The sequence below is a fragment of the Lutra lutra genome, chromosome 12 (assembly GCF_902655055.1).
Source record: "Lutra lutra chromosome 12, mLutLut1.2, whole genome shotgun sequence".
NCBI classification, from domain to species: domain Eukaryota; kingdom Metazoa; phylum Chordata; class Mammalia; order Carnivora; family Mustelidae; genus Lutra; species Lutra lutra.
Window position 1 is genome coordinate 86379355 of NC_062289.1, and position 17898 is coordinate 86397252.

At 52.3% G+C, this 17898-nt stretch overlaps 1 protein-coding gene across 5 annotated transcripts in view; it reads left to right on the forward strand.

The window, feature by feature from the left end:
• Positions 1–17898, forward strand: part of CUX2 (cut like homeobox 2) — a 258224-nt gene that overhangs the window by 216915 nt on the left and 23411 nt on the right. For 4 of the 5 annotated variants that reach the window (XM_047697621.1, XM_047697624.1, XM_047697622.1 and 1 more), the window contains exons 5-15: positions 426–560; positions 3525–3648; positions 5407–5483; positions 6363–6429; positions 8108–8156; positions 11647–11751; positions 15021–15212; positions 15314–15372; positions 15863–15911; positions 16002–16101; positions 17208–17882. In XM_047697621.1, coding sequence (XP_047553577.1) covers positions 426–560; positions 3525–3648; positions 5407–5483; positions 6363–6429; positions 8108–8156; positions 11647–11751; positions 15021–15212; positions 15314–15372; positions 15863–15911; positions 16002–16101; positions 17208–17882 — 1632 coding nt within the window. Of the gene's footprint in view, positions 1–425; positions 561–3524; positions 3649–5406; positions 5484–6362; positions 6430–8107; positions 8157–11646; positions 11752–15020; positions 15213–15313; positions 15373–15862; positions 15912–16001; positions 16102–17207; positions 17883–17898 lie in introns of those variants that run through there. The other variant, XM_047697625.1, reaches the window with a different exon arrangement.

A 17898-nucleotide genomic window follows, 5' to 3' on the forward strand; every position in this document is an offset into this window, starting at 1 on the left:
GATGTTTGTTGGGTCAGATTGTGTGTTGGACTTCATTCACCCACCAGGGGTCCAGTGGGGAGTGAAAACAGACGCAGTCCCAGCCCTGCCTTGTGGAGTTGGCAGTCCAGTGGGTGTTAATTAGGTAGACTTGCAAATCAGTGAAAATTATAAGTACAGTGAGTGCTCTAAAGGAAAGGTGCAGGGAGCTGGGAGAGCTCAGGTGGAGGAATGACTGACTGGTCAAGGCAGGCTTCCTGGAAGAAGTGGCATTTGAGTTGCAGTATGGAAGGTGATTAAGCATTAACTAGCTGAAAGAGGTTAAAGGAGAAGGCAGGGTATTCCTGTAGGGGAACCCACCAGGCCCTGCGGCCTCAGCCTAGGCAGCCCTCAGCCCTCAGGGCTCCCCCCCACCCACTCCTGGGCTCTTCTCTCTGTGTATGCAGACCCTGTGCCTGTGTTTGAAGCGACACGCAGCCTAGACGACAGACTGCAGCCCCCCAGCTTTGACTCCACTGGGCAGCCGCGGCGAGACCTCCACACTTCGTGGAAGAGGCACCCTGAGCTCCTGGGCCCCAAAGGTACTGATAAGGCCTTCATGGGATGTCTCTAATAAACAAATGGGCTGTGGATCTTCAGCAGCCTGGCTTGGCCATCTTTGGAGGGATGGGGGTAGGGACGCCTAGGAGCTTGACTTTATCATTTTCCATGTAGGGTGGGTTATGGTACACCACTGCTGAAACAACCCAATCCCAAATCGCAGAAGCGTAATATATTTAAAGGGTGGGAGGTTGGAGGAGACACTCCATGTGGTCACTCACACACCCAAGCTGTGGTGATCCTGCCGTCTTCAACACTTGACATCCCGAGTCACAGTGACTGTTACAACCAGCCAATGGGAAGAGAAAAACTGCAGAGGATCATACCGCAGTTTATGGGTCCAGGCTCAGACGTGGCACACAGCACCCCCAGCCACATCCTGATGACCCAAACTCCGTCATGGGGCCCCACCCAGCTGCAGGGGAGCCGAGAAGGGCAGACTGACTGTGTGCCCCACAGGGGAGGGAAACGGGATGTGGGGAACACAGCACTGTCCTGGCATTGAGCGAGGCAAGTCAAGAAACTGGGAGAGCTAAAAATAGAGTTCAGATATACATATATGTGATTAAAAATGTTTAAAAGCAGGAGAATGATGAACAGAAGCGAGCATGGTGGTTACCCGTGGCAGGTGAAAGAGGAGGTCTCTGGGGAGGAAAAATGCGGCCATGAAAGCTCTCAGTGACCATCTGAGTCTTGGGTGTTGGTTGAGCTTCAAGCCAGACACTGTCATAGGCACCGGTGACATAGCTGGGAGCAAATAAGGCCCAAATCCCTGCCCTCGTGGCTCTGACCTTCTAGAATGTAAGGCTGACTGTCAACCAATAAATGTTAAATATACAGTACTTCCAGTGTAAGAAAGGCTTTGGGGGCAAATGAAGCAGAGAGGAGGGGACCAGACTAAGGAATAAATGAGAATTTACCTCAAAGTTCAGCAAATTTACCTTTTTTTTTTTCTTTTTTTTTTTGTAAAGGGCCAGAGAGTACATACTTCAGGCTTTGCAGGCCACATATTTTCTGTCACAACTACTCAACTGTGTGGAAAAAAAGCCATAGAACTTGGGTAAATGAGTGGGTGTGGCTGTGTTCCAATAAAACTTTATAGGCAAAACAGGAGGTGGGCCAGATTTGGCCCAAGGGCTGTCATCGCAGGCCCCTAGTCTACCTCCTGGAGTCATGGAGATCATAGGCTGAGGCCCGCCAAGTCAGTCTGACTGCTCTGGCACACTCCCCATCTCACAGCCCCCTCCCTTCCTTCCAGTCCCTAGTGAGCACCTACTGTATGTATGCCTGCTCCTTGGCAGAGTCCTCTGGGGAAGGTTAATGGTGACTAAAATACAGCACTTTGCCAGCTCTGTTCCTGTACCTAGAATGCCTTTCCAGCTTCCCTGACAAACCAGTTCATACAGCGATGGTTCTGTGCGGCCTCTGAAGTCCCTCTAGGGTTTGAATTTCCCTCTATCAGAATAATGATGCTTGTGGGAACTGCCTCTTGAGAGCATTTACTCTGTGCCATGTGCCTTTCACACGATTTCCCACTGTCTCCTTTTGTCAACTTTCTGGAGTGTCACTGGCCCCGTTTGACAAACGGGTTAACAGTCTCAGAGGCAGCAAGCAGTCACGCAGGGATTCAAACCAAGGGCCCTTGACCTTGGCTCTGGGCTGTGTTTCTCCGTGAGAACACTTGTCGCTGTGCCTCACGATGGTCAAACCCCGTTTGTTCACTGCTGTGTCCTCAGCCCCTGGAACATCCGTGTGTGTGTGTGTGAACAAGCCAGGGCCTGAAAACTGTCGGGCCCTCAAGGGACCCACTCTGCAAACTTCCCAGCTCTGCACTCAGCAGAGGAGCCTAACAACCAGGACAGAGCTTAAAGGAGTCAGTCGGACCCAAGGCCAGAAGCCCAGATTTTGGGATTCTTGAGACACCCTTGATGGCCTATCCCTGAGCACCCTTTCTCCCCATGACGAATTGAGTGCCCAGGGCATACACACTGATTCCCTGAAGGAGCCACCACGGGCCTGCAAAGCGAGACCTGATGTGGGCCCTGTGCAGGCGTTCCTGCAGGTGCAGTGGGCTGTGACCGAGCCTCTGAGTGTGCGCCGTCAGCTGTGGGGAGGGGAAGTTAAACCCACAGCTACCCCATGGCCCAGCACTGTCACTCCTAGGTGTCTACTCCAGAGAACTGAGAACAGGTGCTCAAACACGTGTACACACATGTTCGCAATAGCCCTATTCACAGCCACTGAAGGTGGAAACAAGCCAGATGTCTATCTGCAGATGAAGGGGAAAACAAAATGTGGCCTGTCCATGAAATGGAATATTAGTGAACTATAAAAATGAGTGATGGTCTGATCCATGCTATAACCTGGATGAACCTCGAAAACATTTTGCTAAGTAAAAGAAGCCGGACGCGTAAGGACATATATTATGTGTGATTCCGGTGATAGAAAATATCCAGGATATGAAAGTCCCCAGAGACAGAAAGCAGACTGGTGATTGCCAAGGGTGGGGGGAGAGGGAAAGGAGTGACTGCTTAGTGGGGACGGGCTTCCTTTTGATGACATTCTGGAATTAGTGCTCACAGTTGCACAATACTGTGAATGTACTAAATGTCACTGAATTGTATACTTTTATGTATATTTTACCATGACCCTTAAAAAAGTAAAAAGGCCGAGGAGGCAGGAACTGGTCCAAGAGGATAAAGGAAGCTTCTGGGCGTGCTGGCTGAGGCTGGCACACTGGAACTTGACATTCGTTCACACATGCCCCCCAGGGCAACAACCCAGCTGACCATGGTGATGGCAGGTCTTTCCAGCTGCACTCTCTCCATCACCTGAGTTTGGAAAACTAAGTCCCAACCCTTCCAGTCCCTCCAATTTGCAGAACACAGCTCTGGCTGCCGTGCCACTTCCAGCGATGGGTGGTTTTCCCTCTTTTTTCCCTCCAGAGCAGAGAGAGGGGACGTCTCCGGCGGGGCCCACGCTGACTGAGGGGAGCCGCCTCCCGGGCATTCCCAGCAAAGCCCTCCTGACAGAAACTTTGCTGCAGAGAAATGAGGCGGAGAAACAAAAGTGAGTGGGGAGGAGCAGGTGGGCCGCCCACCTGGCTGGGAGGTGGGACTATCAGGGAATCCAGATGTAGGTTGGAGGTGGAGATGCAGGCCTGGCCCATTTCAGCATCTCAACAGCCAGCCCTGGGCAGCTCACATCACCTGTCTGAGCTTCAGTTTCCCCAGCCGGAAAGTGGGGCTAATGGTGGTGTATTAGTCAGGATTCCCCAGAGGGGGAAAGAAAAAAATTTTTTCTATTTTAATTAAGACATGTGTTTTAAAGACTTAGTTCACGCTGGTGGGACTGACAAGTCTGAATCGGTAGAGCCAGCCAGCAGGCTGGAAACTGTCAGGCAGGAGTCAGTGCTGCAATCTTGAGAAGAATTTCTTCTTCCTTAGTTTTATTCTTAAGCTCTGCAACTGATTAGACAAGGCCCACCCACATTATTGAGATTATTCTCCTTTACTTAATGTCAGCTGACTGTAGATGTTAACCCTAACTACAGAATACCTTCACAGCAACCCCAAGATTAGTGTGTGGTTGAATAACTGGATACTGTAGCTTGATCAGGTGGACAGGTGCTATCAACACCTAGTCTGCTGTGAGAGTGAATGCATGTGCTTAGCCCGGCACTCACTTGGAGGAGTGTGTCAGTAAATGGTTGCCCTTACAGTTGTTGTGGGAATAATAATACCTGCTTATTATACATCTGGATCCTTGGGGCATTTCTAGACCAGCTTCACGGTGGTCATTACATGTATCCTTTCATTCACTTACTTCTTCATTCGTTTGTCCCATGTATTTATGGAGCCATCTGCAGTGTGCCAAGTACTGTTCTAGGGACACAGCAGTGAACAAAGGGACAAACCTCCTACTCTCCTGGAGTTTACTTTCTCATGAGGAAGACACAAATAAACCAGATAAATAAATGGTCTGCTACATGATGATAAGGGTTGTGAAGGAAAATAAAAGTGGGGGAGGGGATGAGATTGAAGCCGAAGTTTTAAATAGGGTATGAGGGGAGGCCTCACTGAGGAGGTGAGCAAAGCCCTAAGAAGGTGAGGGAGGGGAACTTGCAGATATATAGGGGAAGTGTGTTACAGACAGAGGGGACAGCCAGTGCAAAGGCCCGGAGGTAGAAACATGCCTGGTGCATTTGACCAGCAAGGAGGTGGTGTGATTGGAGGAGTGTGAGAGAGGGGAAAGGACAGGATATAGGACCAGAGGTAAAGGGGCTCCTTCCCTAGAGTCTCTGAGCCAGACAACATAAGGTCCAGGCTTTGTATAAACCCTCCCCCAGTCTAGCTGGGGCCCCTCTGTCTCTGCTGAGACACGTGCATCACACCAAAACTCTAGGCTGCAGTGGGCTGGGCGACTATCCCAAACGACTGACCCAGAAACGGGAAAAAATGCCTCCCTGGGCACAGGAATAGTAAGTAATGGTACTGAGGGAGTCCTAGGAACCAGCATCACGCTGAAGATTTTCACAGCACCCATGGAGGCAAAGACCAGCAGGAACCTTATTTTACAGATGAGGAAATTGATGCCCGGAGAGACAAAGTCACTGACTAATACAGGTCCACACAGTTAGCAAAAAGCAAGGCAGCCAAGTGCCTGAAGGTCATGTTTAAGGACCGAGTAACAGGGCAGTGGTACATGTGATTACAGAGAGCAGGTGAGAGGAGTAGGAAGCTAGGAGGGCCGACTTGGGGACCCAGGCAAGGCCCATGCACATGGGCGTGTGCAGAGCCAGTGTGAGCAGGCCCGGTCTCTCCGCAGGGGCCTTCAAGAAGTACAAATCACTTTGGCAGCCAGACTGGGGGAGGCAGAGGAAAAGATCAAAGTCCTACATTCAGGTATGTATCTGGCACACATTCCCTGGCCCCATGCAGCTCCCCAGGCCAGTCAGACCAGGAAGGGGAGTGGAAGGGGACAGTCAGTGACACTGTGAACTCAGGCTCAGGTATTTTGGAATCAGGAAGGCAAGCGGGGAGTTTGAGGAGGAAGGGGATAGTTCAGCATTACCCAGTGGGGGTCTGAGGCTGAGGCTCTCCAGAGGCCACATTGCTGTGGAGAGAGGGTTTGAGAAATAGAATTAAATCAGGAGTAACACAGTGCCTGCAGGGGCCAGATACACAACCAAGCCAGCCAGGTTAGGGAAGGCACTAAGGCAGGGTGGGGTCTGGGGCAAACTGGACCACTTGGGCCTTGGCTAAAGAAATGGCCACTGTGAGCACCAGCCAGCCATGGCCATATGACCCAGTGTCACCAAGCCTTCGATTTTCTTGGAGAAATCAGAAATCTGGAATTTTATAAGAAATTTCTCATTTATTATAATATACACATATCCGTTGACTTCATTGCTCCTCTCTGTCCCCCTCACTTGCCAGTCTGGACCTTGGGGTAGGTGAGCTCATGGACAGATGACCCCACCCAGGTCCTGAAGTGACCTAAGGGTGTGGGACAGCTTACACCCAAGGCCATGGGACAGAAGACCCCTACTGCTTACATGGGTCCTCTAAGCTTCATAGACTCCTAGAGGGTCATCCTGTCCACCTTCCAACCAGCTTGAAGCCCCTCCATGGGCAGGAAACTCTACCTGTCACTGGTTCTAACCAAAAGAAAGGTCTTCCCTTTCCACCTTGAACCTCATTCTGCCTTCTGAGCCCTGCAGAAGGAATGGGCTCCTGGGGGAAGTGGGGGGCGCTTCACCCTGGCTCTTTAATTTTTCCCAGCGTTAAAGGCCACACAGACAGAGCTGCTGGAACTACGGCGAAAATATGATGAGGAGGCAGCATCCAAGTAAGTGAAAACCCTGCTGAGGCATGTCTTCTCACTCTGGCCCTCCCAGACATCCCTCCTCCCTCATATCCTACCAGATATGTCTCTTCCCTCTGACCTTCTCAAATATGCCTCCTCCCTCCAACACCCCCATGCATGCCTCCACCCTCACGCCCTCTCAAATATTCCTTCCTGACTCCTCCCTCCAACTCACTGCCTGAAACACCTATTTCATTAAGCACCCAGTGCTCCCCAGCCCCGTAGGCACACAGCTGTTCACTGGTCATTTGCTGTGCCATTCATGTGCCAGACTATAAATGACATTCTGGGTCATGGCTGAGCAGGTTTGCTGGGTGGGGGCCTTCATCTTACCCCAAATTCCTAGAACTGTCTCCACCACAACTCCACAGCCCAACCCTCAGGGGCTGAGTGTCATTCACTTAAATTACTCTGGACTCAACATGGCTTTAAGACATCATTTATTAAAAAAAAAAAAAAAGACATAATTTATTCCACAGACACTTATTAAACACCTACTGTATACCCAGTGCTGTGCTGGGTCCCTAGAAGAAACGTTAGAACATGATGCTGTCCTCAGTCAAGGAGAAGAGACAGACAATAACTGATAATGTACAGAGAGAAATTCATTCCTTCGCAGATTACTAGTGAGCACTTACTGTATGCTTGGTATTGTTCTGGGTGCCTGGTGAATGCTAAGAAAGGAAGAACCAAGAGCAGCAAGAGAGAATCACAGGGAGGGTTGGGTCCTATTATCCAGGTAGTTACGGAGGGCTTCCCTGAGGAGATGACCTTCAGAATGAGAAGGAGATAGCCACGTGGAGAATGCCGGGTCATGTGCTCTGGGCAGGGGGGAACAGCTTGCACGAAAGAAGGCCCCAAACATACCTAAAGCACGCGCACAGCTTCTAGTCACCAAATGCTCCCCGCAGGCCTCCTGTGCCCCCCCAACACCATGCTCAGCAGAGGGGCGACCGAGGTAGATACGGCCTGTCCTGGCCCCCTTAGTGCTGGGACCGTGGGGGTTGGGGGGGGCAGCAAATAAACAAATGACCATCACGGGGATAGCAGAAGGAGGCCTCCTAGGAGGACACTTTGGAGCTGGCTTTTAAAGCTCAGGGTCGGGGCGCCTGGGTGGCTCAGTGTGTTAAAGCCTCTGCTTTCGGCTCAGGTCATGATCTCAGGGTCCTGGGATCGAGCCCCCGCATCAGGCTCTCTGCTCAGCAGGGAGCCTGCTTCCCCTTCTCTCTCTGCCTGCCTTTCTGTCTACTTGTGATCTCTCTCCCTCTGTCAAATAAATAAAATCTTTCAAAAAAAGTATTTAAAAAAATAAAAATAAAAATAAATAAAGTTCAGGGTCCTGTCCTCTTGAGGAAGGGCATTCCAGGTGGAAGGCACAGCAGGGACAAAGGCTGGGAGGCGTAGCTCTGTCCGCACCTGGGGGTGCGGCAGGCCAGGTTGCCCGGAAGGGGTGTTGTGCTGAGGCCCCCGTCCGATTTCCAGACAATACTGGGTTCTTTAGTGCCCAGCCCCATTTCTCTCCAGTAGGAAGGGTAGAGGGCAGCCTCCTTAACCTCCCATTGCGGGCCTTTAGTTTCAGGCAGGGGCTGGGGTTATCGGGGTAGGCAGGGGCCCGGGGGCTGCCAGAAGCCCTTCTCAGGATCTTCTTTTTCTGTCTCAGGGCAGATGAAGTCGGCCTGATCATGACCAACTTGGAGAAAGCTAATCAGGTGAGACGATGTATGCTAAAACTCATTCTGCCCAGGGTTGGGGGCTCGGGCTGGAGGGGAGGGACTGAACCCAGCTGATAGTTGTTGGTATCATTGCCGTGTGCCATGCTGAGTGCTAGGGCCAGGAGGTGCCCGGGGCCCTGAGCTCCCGGAGGGAGGAGGAAGGGATGCTGATGGGACACTCAGAAATAGGGTGACCAGGAAGCAGCAGTCGGGGAGGGACGCCTGACCCAGACTCAAGGGTCAGAGAAGGCATCATGGAGAAAGGGCGTGATGCTGAGATCTGATGAACAAATTGAAAACGGATGCCTGGATGGCATTCCAGGCCAGGGAACAGCCTGGGCGAAGGCCAGGATGCCACCTACAGAGAACACGGTGCCTTCCCTGGTGGCTGTACTGGAGGCCTCTCCAACAGGAGGAAGGCGGCAAAGCAGTGACTGGTGAGCCTAGAGTGCAGGCCTAGCTGGGACTGGGTCTCTCCCAAGCAGACCAAGTGAGGAACCATATTCCACAGAGCCTGTGGTGGTGACAGGGGACAAACCCCTGCTGCTTCTTCCCCTCCCTCCCCACCACCAGGTCTCCTGCAGTCTTCTCACTTGATCCCAGCCCCACCAGCCAAGCACTGGGCAGACCCCAAACTTCAATGGGTTCCCCATCTTCTAGTCCCAGCCCAGGTCCTCGAAAGTCTATGAGCCTCTGCGAGTCCCCGTTTTCACATATGTAAATGGGGTCCCGCACCCTGCCTTCTTCTGGCCTCAGACCTGTTGCCATCTGGTGGGCAAAGCTGGCAGGAGCCTGAATGGAGGTGAAGTGTGGCCATGGGCTCCGGTCTGGAGTCTCTACCCACACCCGGCTCCCTGCAAACCTAGCAGCCAGGGTCATGGCCAAGTAGTGTGACAGCAAGTGGGTCACACTGGTCACAAGTGGGTCATTGCTCTGGAGGAGCACACTTTTCAGCCCAGGAGCCGTTCTCTGGAGGAAGGGCATTCTGGGCAGAAGGCACCGCAGGAGCAAAGGCCCAGAGGCATGGCTGTGCTGGCATAAGGGCAGGACCCTCCCACCTGCAGAGGAAACGTAGAAGGGGATAGCATTTTCAGGGCAATTTTTTGAATACATAATCCATTTACATCATTCAAAACCCAGAAAAGTTCATACTTGGGGAACTCCCATCTCCTTCCCCAACTCGGCTTGCCAGTGCCCCTCCCTTTGGCAGTCTCTCTTGTTTCTAAGGTCTCCTTGTAGAGCTCCATCCACAAACTCATGAATATATGGATTTTTACCCCTTTTAAAAGCAAAAACTATAACATACTATACCCACCCTCCTGAACCTTCTTTTTTCCACGTGTGTATCTTAGAACTCGTTCCATGTCTGTATAGAAACAATTTATTCGTGGCCGTTGGTATTGCCCTACAGGGCCGCACTGCCATGTAACCTGGGGGGGCTTTCCGTGAAGGGGCAGAGAGGAACTATGCCCACCCCTTGGGTCTCTGTCACAGCCGATCCTTTTTCCCGAACGTGAAAACATAGACCGTATGCGAGCGAATGGATGTGGCTGGGTTCCAGAAAAACCTGGTACACAAACCAGGCATCCGGCTGCAGTTTGCCTGCCCGTGGTCTAACCAGTCCCCGACTGGTGAAGACCATGGTATTTCCAGCTGTGTACCATCATCTTCAGTCCCACAGGGAACTGGCACACACCCTGGCACAGACACTATTTCAGACCTGCATGAGCCAATAAATAGGATAAATTCTGAGAAGTGGAATTACTGGGCTGAGGATCTGTGCATTTTTATCTGACAGATGTGACCAAACTGCCCAGTTTGCCCTCCCTGCAGCCAGTGAAGAGAGGGCCTGTTCCCCTGCAGCCTCGCTAGTACCGGTGTCACCCAACTTTTGGATCTTCGCCAGTTTAATAGGCTTGAGGAAAGAGATCTTAGAGCAGTTTGAACAGGAAACAATTTTTTTAATGTTCATCTTCTCTGAGTATAAAAGTAAAACCTCGTTATAGAAAGTATGGAGAAGAAAATAAATGTCATCATATGAGGGTTTCTTTAATCTGTGTTAAGATTATCCAAAATGTGAACAAGAGGATTCTGGAGCAGAGCAGATCAGCGTTACTATTTACATAGTAAATAGTACTTACTATTATTACTATTTACATAGTAATAACCCGGCCAGTTTGCCCAGCTCTTTCCCCTGGGGGTGACAATCAGTCATTGTCCTGCATGCACCAGGTTTCTTACTGGGGACAAGGAACTCCCAGATGTGAATCCAGGTGGTTATATAGGAGAGGGAGCTCTTTGAGTGGGAGAAAACTAGCTCCCTAGAGTCATGATGGACAGAAGGGCAAGGACCCTAGGTTTTTAGCATGTGGAATGCAAATATTTCTGCCCATGGGGGAGATAAGACTCGTAACTTTCTAGTAGCTATAAACCCAGCTTTCCAACCCAGGGGTTGTGTCCATGGCCAGGGTCTCCTCCCGCTTTGAAATGTAAACACATATCTTCAGAGAGGAAAATGGGCCATTCTCACCAGCAGATGTCAGAAACTGACCTCTGGGCTTGTCATTTAGCCCCATCCTGTTTTAGTCAGATTTGCTTGGGAAGCCCCAACTGTGCAGAAACATCAAAGTATTTCTCTATACCCGCACACCCAAAGCCTTTCCCAAAACAAAACTTACTTGAGCCATTTCTGGAACAAGGCATGATACTAGTAAGTGAACAAATCAATTTTAAAAATTAATTAACCAAAATTAATTAATTAATTAATTAAATGTGAACATGGATGTGTGTGGGTCTCCATATGTGTGTGGTAGGTGTGGCATCTTGATTGCCAAGTTCAGCGTGAAAGTTAACTATAATTGTTATGACCTGTGTCACCAGCTGAGGATAAAAATATAGTCACAGCTTTTTTCATTAAGTTAACCAACTATTGATACCTAAAATACCTAATGAGTTGTAATTTACCAGATCACTTGCTTTGCAAAACAAATCTATGAGGTAGTTCTTTTTATCATCCCCATTTTACAAATAGGGAAACTGAGGCTGGGCAGATGAAATCCCCTTCCCAAGGTCACACAACCAGGGAATGACAAAGTACAAATTTCTCTCAAAAGCCACAAGGCTACATTGTAACATTTGGAGGCTTCCTTCCAGGCTTTTTTCTTAGAAACTTTTGAGGAGTTAAGTTCCACCATAGACCGAGTTTGGTAAGCCGGCATCCCAATTTAGATGTATTTCATAGCCCCCATTTCACAAGAGGAAAACTGAGACCCAGGGAGACAAAGCGACTTGCCAGGGGCCTGCCACAGCTCGTGGGCTGGGAAACACTCTGCAGACACTCCATCCAGGTGGCACTAGGTGGCATGGGAGCTGGAGACAAACACCATTTCTGCCTGAGGTGTGCAGGGCGATGGCAGAAGGCCAGGGTGGGATCCAGTGTGACCCTGCTCCCCTCTTAACCACATTTGCCTCCACCCTCCTCCCCCAGCGAGCTGAGGCTGCCCAGCGAGAGGTAGAAAGTCTTCGAGAACAACTCGCCTCGGTTAACAGCTCTATCCGCCTGGCCTGCTGCTCCCCCCAGGGACCCAGTGGGGTAAGGATGGTGCGGGAGCCAGAGGGAAAGGTTGGGAAAAGCCATGTTGGGGAGTATGAATATGTGGATGACATTTTGTGGATCAGCCATGTACCTCTGTGTGAAATTAGGCACATGAAAGTGTGTGGATACTGTGGGCATAGCATCTTAATGAGGCCAGTGTATAGTTAACTATAATTACTATGACTTGGTTCACCAGTTGAAGGTCAAAATACAGCTGCAGCTCTTTGCAAGCTCAAGCTTCCATGTGTGATTAATAGGAAGTCCAGCATCTTCCTTTGGAGACTCTCCTTTACCCCAAATTGTCCAAGAATGCCAGCAACTTACTCAGGCCAAAGAGGACCGTTTCCATGGCCAGATGCCTGGCAAGACTGGGTGGGAGGGTAAGTTTGAGCTCTAGAGCAGCGGTGCAGTTCTGGTAGCTGCCACCAGGTGTCGCCGTTGACCACTGGTTCTCAAGTCCTACAAAACCGCAGTAGGACCACTTAACCAAGATCTGACGTAAACAGTCCTATCAGCCAGTTGGGTCCCAAAACATGCCAGCGTGATTCCAGTGGGCTTTCCCAAACAGCCACATGCTACAAAGCACCAGTCTTTAGTCATCAATCCTGAGGTTCCTGTGTTAAGCCAGCTTAGCGCACCTTTCTCTTTCCTCATGGTTGGGGCTGCCTGAGGTCCTGGGGTCAGAGGGATTTCAGTCAGAGTCACCCCAATCGACCCTCTGTCCTGTGTTAAGAGTCTTCATTGCGGAGCACCTGGCTGTCAGTAGAGCACGCAACTTGATCTCACAGTCATGAGTTCAAGGCCCCACATTGGGTGTGGAGCCTACTTTAAAAAAGGGGGGGGGGGCGCCTGGGTGGCTCAGTGGGTTAAGCCGCTGCCTTCGGCTCAGGTCATAATCTCAGGGTCCTGGGATCGAGTCCCACATCGGGCTCTCTGCTCAGCGGGAAGCCTGCTTCCCTCTCTCTCTCTCTCTCTCTGCCTGCCTCTCCGTCTACTTGTGATCTCTCTGTCAAATAAATAAAATCTTTAAAAAAAAAAAAAAAGTCGCCATTGCTCCTCTCCCAGGAAGCCTTGGGTTCCTTATGTCAGCTGGTCCACCTTCTTTCCAGATCGGTGCATACCAAGGGATTCGATTCCCGACTCCTTACATGACAACACGCCTGCTCCAGGGTGATTTGCTGCCTCCCCGCACACACCTGAAGTGGCCAGCATATGTTTCACCCCACCGGACTTCCTGAAATACTGACCACTGTGCCCGTATCGGTCTTTCTGTTTCAGTGTCGGACTGTGTCTCCCCTGACATGTGTCACCATGAATGTGTTTATCTGTTTGTGGCCTTTGGGCAGATAACTGTATCCTTAATCTGACTGTGCCTCAGTTTCCTCACCTGAAAAGTAAGACCTACCTTATAGGGCTGTTGAGAGGATTATATGTAAAGTACCTAAAATGGTTCTTGGCTTATAGTCTGAGGTGGTTTTGCCCACATCGCATGTGATCTCTCAGCGCACACATGACTCTGTGTGTCACGGTGACATGTCCATGTGCACACATCTCTTTGGTGCCCAGATATTTCTGTGTATCTGCATGTCAGCACGAGTACTCCAGCAGGTACATGTATCAGGGTGTGCTGTGTGTGTGTCTGTGTCCCAGGAGGCAGTGTGTGTAGACGTCAGTGTGCCTGGATAGCAGCACAACACATCAAGCGAGCGCGAGAAAGACCAAGAGAAAGAGGGCTCCTGGGGTCGCCTTAGACGGAATTTACCGATGGTTCTTAATTAACCCCTGTGGAACCCGGTAAATGCCTGTGCTAATCAGCCACGGGGAATTTTGCTGGTTTGGGGGGTAAGTTTTTCTGAGCATCACAGTGGTGCTCAATGCTAATTAATTTAATGTGTTAATGGCATCCGCTTCCTGTTTTAATTGGCATTTATCTCCCTGGAAGAATAGCCGGTAGTGGTAGTGGTAGGCTGTGTTTTCTGCTCCGTTTTGTTTTTTGTAAGGCTTCTTAGATTCATTTGCAACTGCTTAGGACAAGCCTGACTTCAGGTCCTCTCAAACATAAACTTCTTCATCCAGGACAAAGGGACCATTTCCTAAAACCTGGAGAAGCCATGGGGCTTGGGGCTAGGGGCAAATTAGGAAGAGAAAGGAACCACCGCTCACATGGCCTGTGGCTGTGGGGTCTCAGGTCTAATCCTGAGGGGTCTGCCTGGAATGAGTGGAAATGCCTCCCTGGGATAGGACCTGTGCCTAATTTAGAAACCTAAACCTTGATCTTGATGTTCTCTCAGCTGGGAACACCCAATCCCTACCCTTTCCTCACCAGACTACTTCCCTTTTTTTTGTCCTTTCATAACAGAGGTTTTATTGAAATATAATATGTACAAGGACACATGTGCATATCCTAAGTGTACAGCACGTTGACTTTTTCAGAGATGCCATAACCAGCGTCCAGATCAGCAGGTAGAATGTCCCCAGCCCTCAGAATGTCCCCCTCGGGTCCCCATCCGGGACCTACTCCCCAAGGGAGACACTCTCCTGACTCTTAACCACACAGCTGGGTTTTGCCTGCTTTTGTATCTGGTCAGAGTCAGATCCCGCACACACGCTTTGCAGTCTGGCTCCTTTCCCTTCATATTCTGAGGGCCTGGTCCGTGCTGTGTTAGTAGTCGTGGATTATCCATTATCAGATCTGTAGCGTTCTCCATGGTGTGGGTGTGCCGAAACCCGATCCTCCCTTCTCTCACTGGAGGGTATCTGGTGGCCAGAGGAGGGTTTCCGGCTTGGGGCTATGACAGACAGGGTTGCTACGACCATTAGCTTGGTGTTCGCATGTGTGCCTTGTGCGTGGTTCCTGCTTCCCCCCCACATATGCACCAGGCAGAAGTGCACATATCCACCCTTAGCGGACGCTGCCAAGCAGTTTTCCAAGTCACTAACTTGTTCTTGAACTTCTTCACAGTTTAGACACATCTGCCTCCAGAAAATCTTCCCTACCCACTCTCCCCCCCGCACCCCAGTTTGAATACTAGAGGGAAGGCATCTGGGCTGGTAGAACTGGCCTGAGCAAAGGCTCAGAGACAGGAGGAGGAAAGCCAGAGCCTGGAAGGAGGGGCTGAGTCACTCCAGGGAGCACAGCACCAGGGGTGGGGGAGGATGCCATGGATGGATTTTCCCTTTTGTCTGGGATTCGGGGGTGGGGAAGTCAGCCCTCCGGCCCCCTGCCCTACACTTCTTAGCCCCTCAAAGCCCCACTTTTTCTTCAGGATAAGGTGAACTTCGCGCTGTGCTCGGGCCCCCGGCTTGAAGCCGCGCTGGCCTCCAAGGATCGGGAGATCCTGCGGCTGCTGAAGGACGTGCAGCACCTCCAGAACTCTCTGCAGGAACTGGAGGAGACCTCGGCCAACCAGATCGCGGACCTGGAGCGGCAGCTCACGGCTAAGTCCGAGGCCATAGAAGTAGGTCTTGGGAGAGGAGGTGTGCAGACAGGAGACGGCGGGGCGTCCCCCGGGCAAAAGGACGTGGACCAGCCTGAATCCATCTTTGCTTTCTCCTCTAGAAGCTGGAAGAGAAGCTCCAGGCACAGTCTGACTATGAAGAAATTAAAACAGAGCTGAGGTACCATGGGGAGTGGGGCCCCACCACCCCCAGCCCTCTTCCTGGGTGAGGAAGGGCCCTGGACATAGTTCATGATCTTCCTTCCTCCCACCACACCCCACTTGGTGATACCCCTGTCCCTCCCCCAGGGCAGCCTGGGTCTCAGAACTGAACCACACTTGGTTCTTTGCCCTCCAGAGCCACCTATCCGAGAACTTGCAAGGTGGCTCATGGCCCGTGTGGGAACTGGCAGGATGGTATTTGCACTGAATGAGCTCAGGCCCACCCGCGGGGGTTGGTTAGGGCAGCACCCCTCCAGCTATCACTGGAGCGGGCTCACAGCCTGCTACCTGAGCCTGTGGTTGACCCGGGGGCAGTGTTCCGTGGGGCCCCCGTGGTGGGGCGGTTGTTCTCAGTCAGGGAAGAGGAGCTAGAGGAAGTACCTCTCAGACCTCCCCCTCAAGCGCCACGAACCTGACTGGTCTCGGACTCTCTGCGCTTTCTCTGGCAGCATCCTGAAAGCCATGAAGTTGGCCTCCAGCTCCTGCAGCCTCCCGCAGGTGAGCTTTCCGCCACTGTCCCCGCAGTGCAGGCTGCCCTCTGGCCTTCTGCCACCCTCGCCCTCTCAGCCCGGCCTCTTGTCTCCTCAGGGCATGGCCAAGCCCGAAGACTCATTGCTCATGGCAAAGGAGGCCTTCTTCCCCACGCAGAAATTCCTTCTGGAAAAGCCCGGTCTTCTGGCCAGCCCTGGTAGGGGAGACGGGATGCTCTTGGGGCCGAGGGACTATGATAGGGGCTGCCCGTGGGCCTCTGGCCTTCTCTGAGCCCACACACCATTGCCTCCTGTGTGGGCAGGAGAGGGATGGAGGAAAGGGGTGCACATTGAATGGGCGGCTGTGTGGTGGTGCTGAGCTGGGGGTTCCCCCAGGTGAAGCCAGCTGGCAGCGCCCCCCACCCCGAGTGTCCACACACACCTACCCCACACAGCTCACTCAGGCCCTCCCAAGAACCCTCCACAAAAGGCTCCATTCATCCCCAAGTCTCAATGAGCAGCGGGAAGAGGTCACAGGGCACGAGGAGGGCATTCCCATTGTAACCCCCGCAGACATTGCTCTCTCCCCAAATCACCTTCGCTGCTCAGGCCTTCTCCCCACACAGTGGCTCCATGACCTTACAGCTCTGTGGCCCCGGCCAAGACTCTCTGTGCTGCCTCTGTTTCCTCATCTGTGAAATGGGGGCAATAACAGATCTATTCCATGGGTGCTATTCACCTGGGTAATGCAAGCACATAGGACGTGTAGGAAGAGGAGGGCTGCAAGGTGGGCGGGGGCCAGGAGTGCGCATCCTGCCTCAGTGGGCATTGGTCCCAGCGCACCACCCAGGGGCCAGGGGCTGGCCCGGAACAAGTGCTCAGTGCATGTTAATGTAGGAGGGAAGGGTCCCCCAGGACTGGCATGTGGGCCAGGCCTGCACAGATGGGGATTGGAGGGTCAGAAAAGGAGCTCTTAGTACTGCTGGACGCCCAAAACACTTCTCTCCCCTTCCCCACCCGCCCTCTCCTCCCCTCTCCTCTCCCTGAATTGCTCTCTCATGTATGTGTCTCTCTACCTCCCACTTTCTCTTTGTCCCTCTATCTCTTTCTGCCTCTCATTCTGTCTCTGCCTCTGTCTGTGTCTCCCTGGTTTCTTGTTTGCCTGGTGTATGCCTGGTTTCTTGTTTCTCTCTGCCTCTCTGTCTCCCTATGTCCGTTTCTCTGGTATCTTTCTCACTCTCTGTCACTCTCAATATTTCTCTCCCTGTCTCTCTCTCTATCTCTCCTTTCTTCCTCCATCTGTCTGTCTCTCTCGACATTATAGAAGAGGACCCTTCGGAGGACGATTCCATCAAGGACTCTCTGGGCACGGAGCAGTCCTACCCATCCCCTCCGCAGCTCCCGCCACCACCAGGGCCCGAAGACCCCCTATCCCCCAGCCCTGGGCAGCCCCTGCTGGGTCCTGGCCTGGGCCCCGATGGCCCAAGGACTTTCTCACTGTCCCCCTTCCCCAGCTTGGCCTCTGGGGACAGACTAGCAGGGGACGCACTGCTGTCCAAGCACATGATGCCCCCGGCCACCTTCAAGGGGGAGGCAGGCGGCCTGCTGGTGTTCCCTCCGGCCTTCTACGGCGCCAAGCCCCCCACGGCTCCTGCCACCCCTGCTCCTGGCCCTGAGCCACCTGGGGCCCCCGAGCCAGTGGACGGGGGTGGGAGCAGTGCAGCCGGGGCAGGGGCCGGAGCCGAGGAGGAGCAGCTGGACACGGCGGAGATCGCATTCCAGGTGAAGGAGCAGCTGCTCAAACACAACATCGGGCAGCGAGTGTTCGGCCACTATGTGCTGGGGCTGTCACAGGGCTCGGTCAGCGAGATCCTGGCCCGGCCCAAGCCCTGGCGCAAGCTCACGGTGAAGGGCAAGGAGCCCTTCATCAAGATGAAGCAGTTCCTGTCAGATGAGCAGAACGTGCTGGCTCTGAGGACCATCCAGGTGCGGCAGCGAGGTGAGGGCCTGTCCCA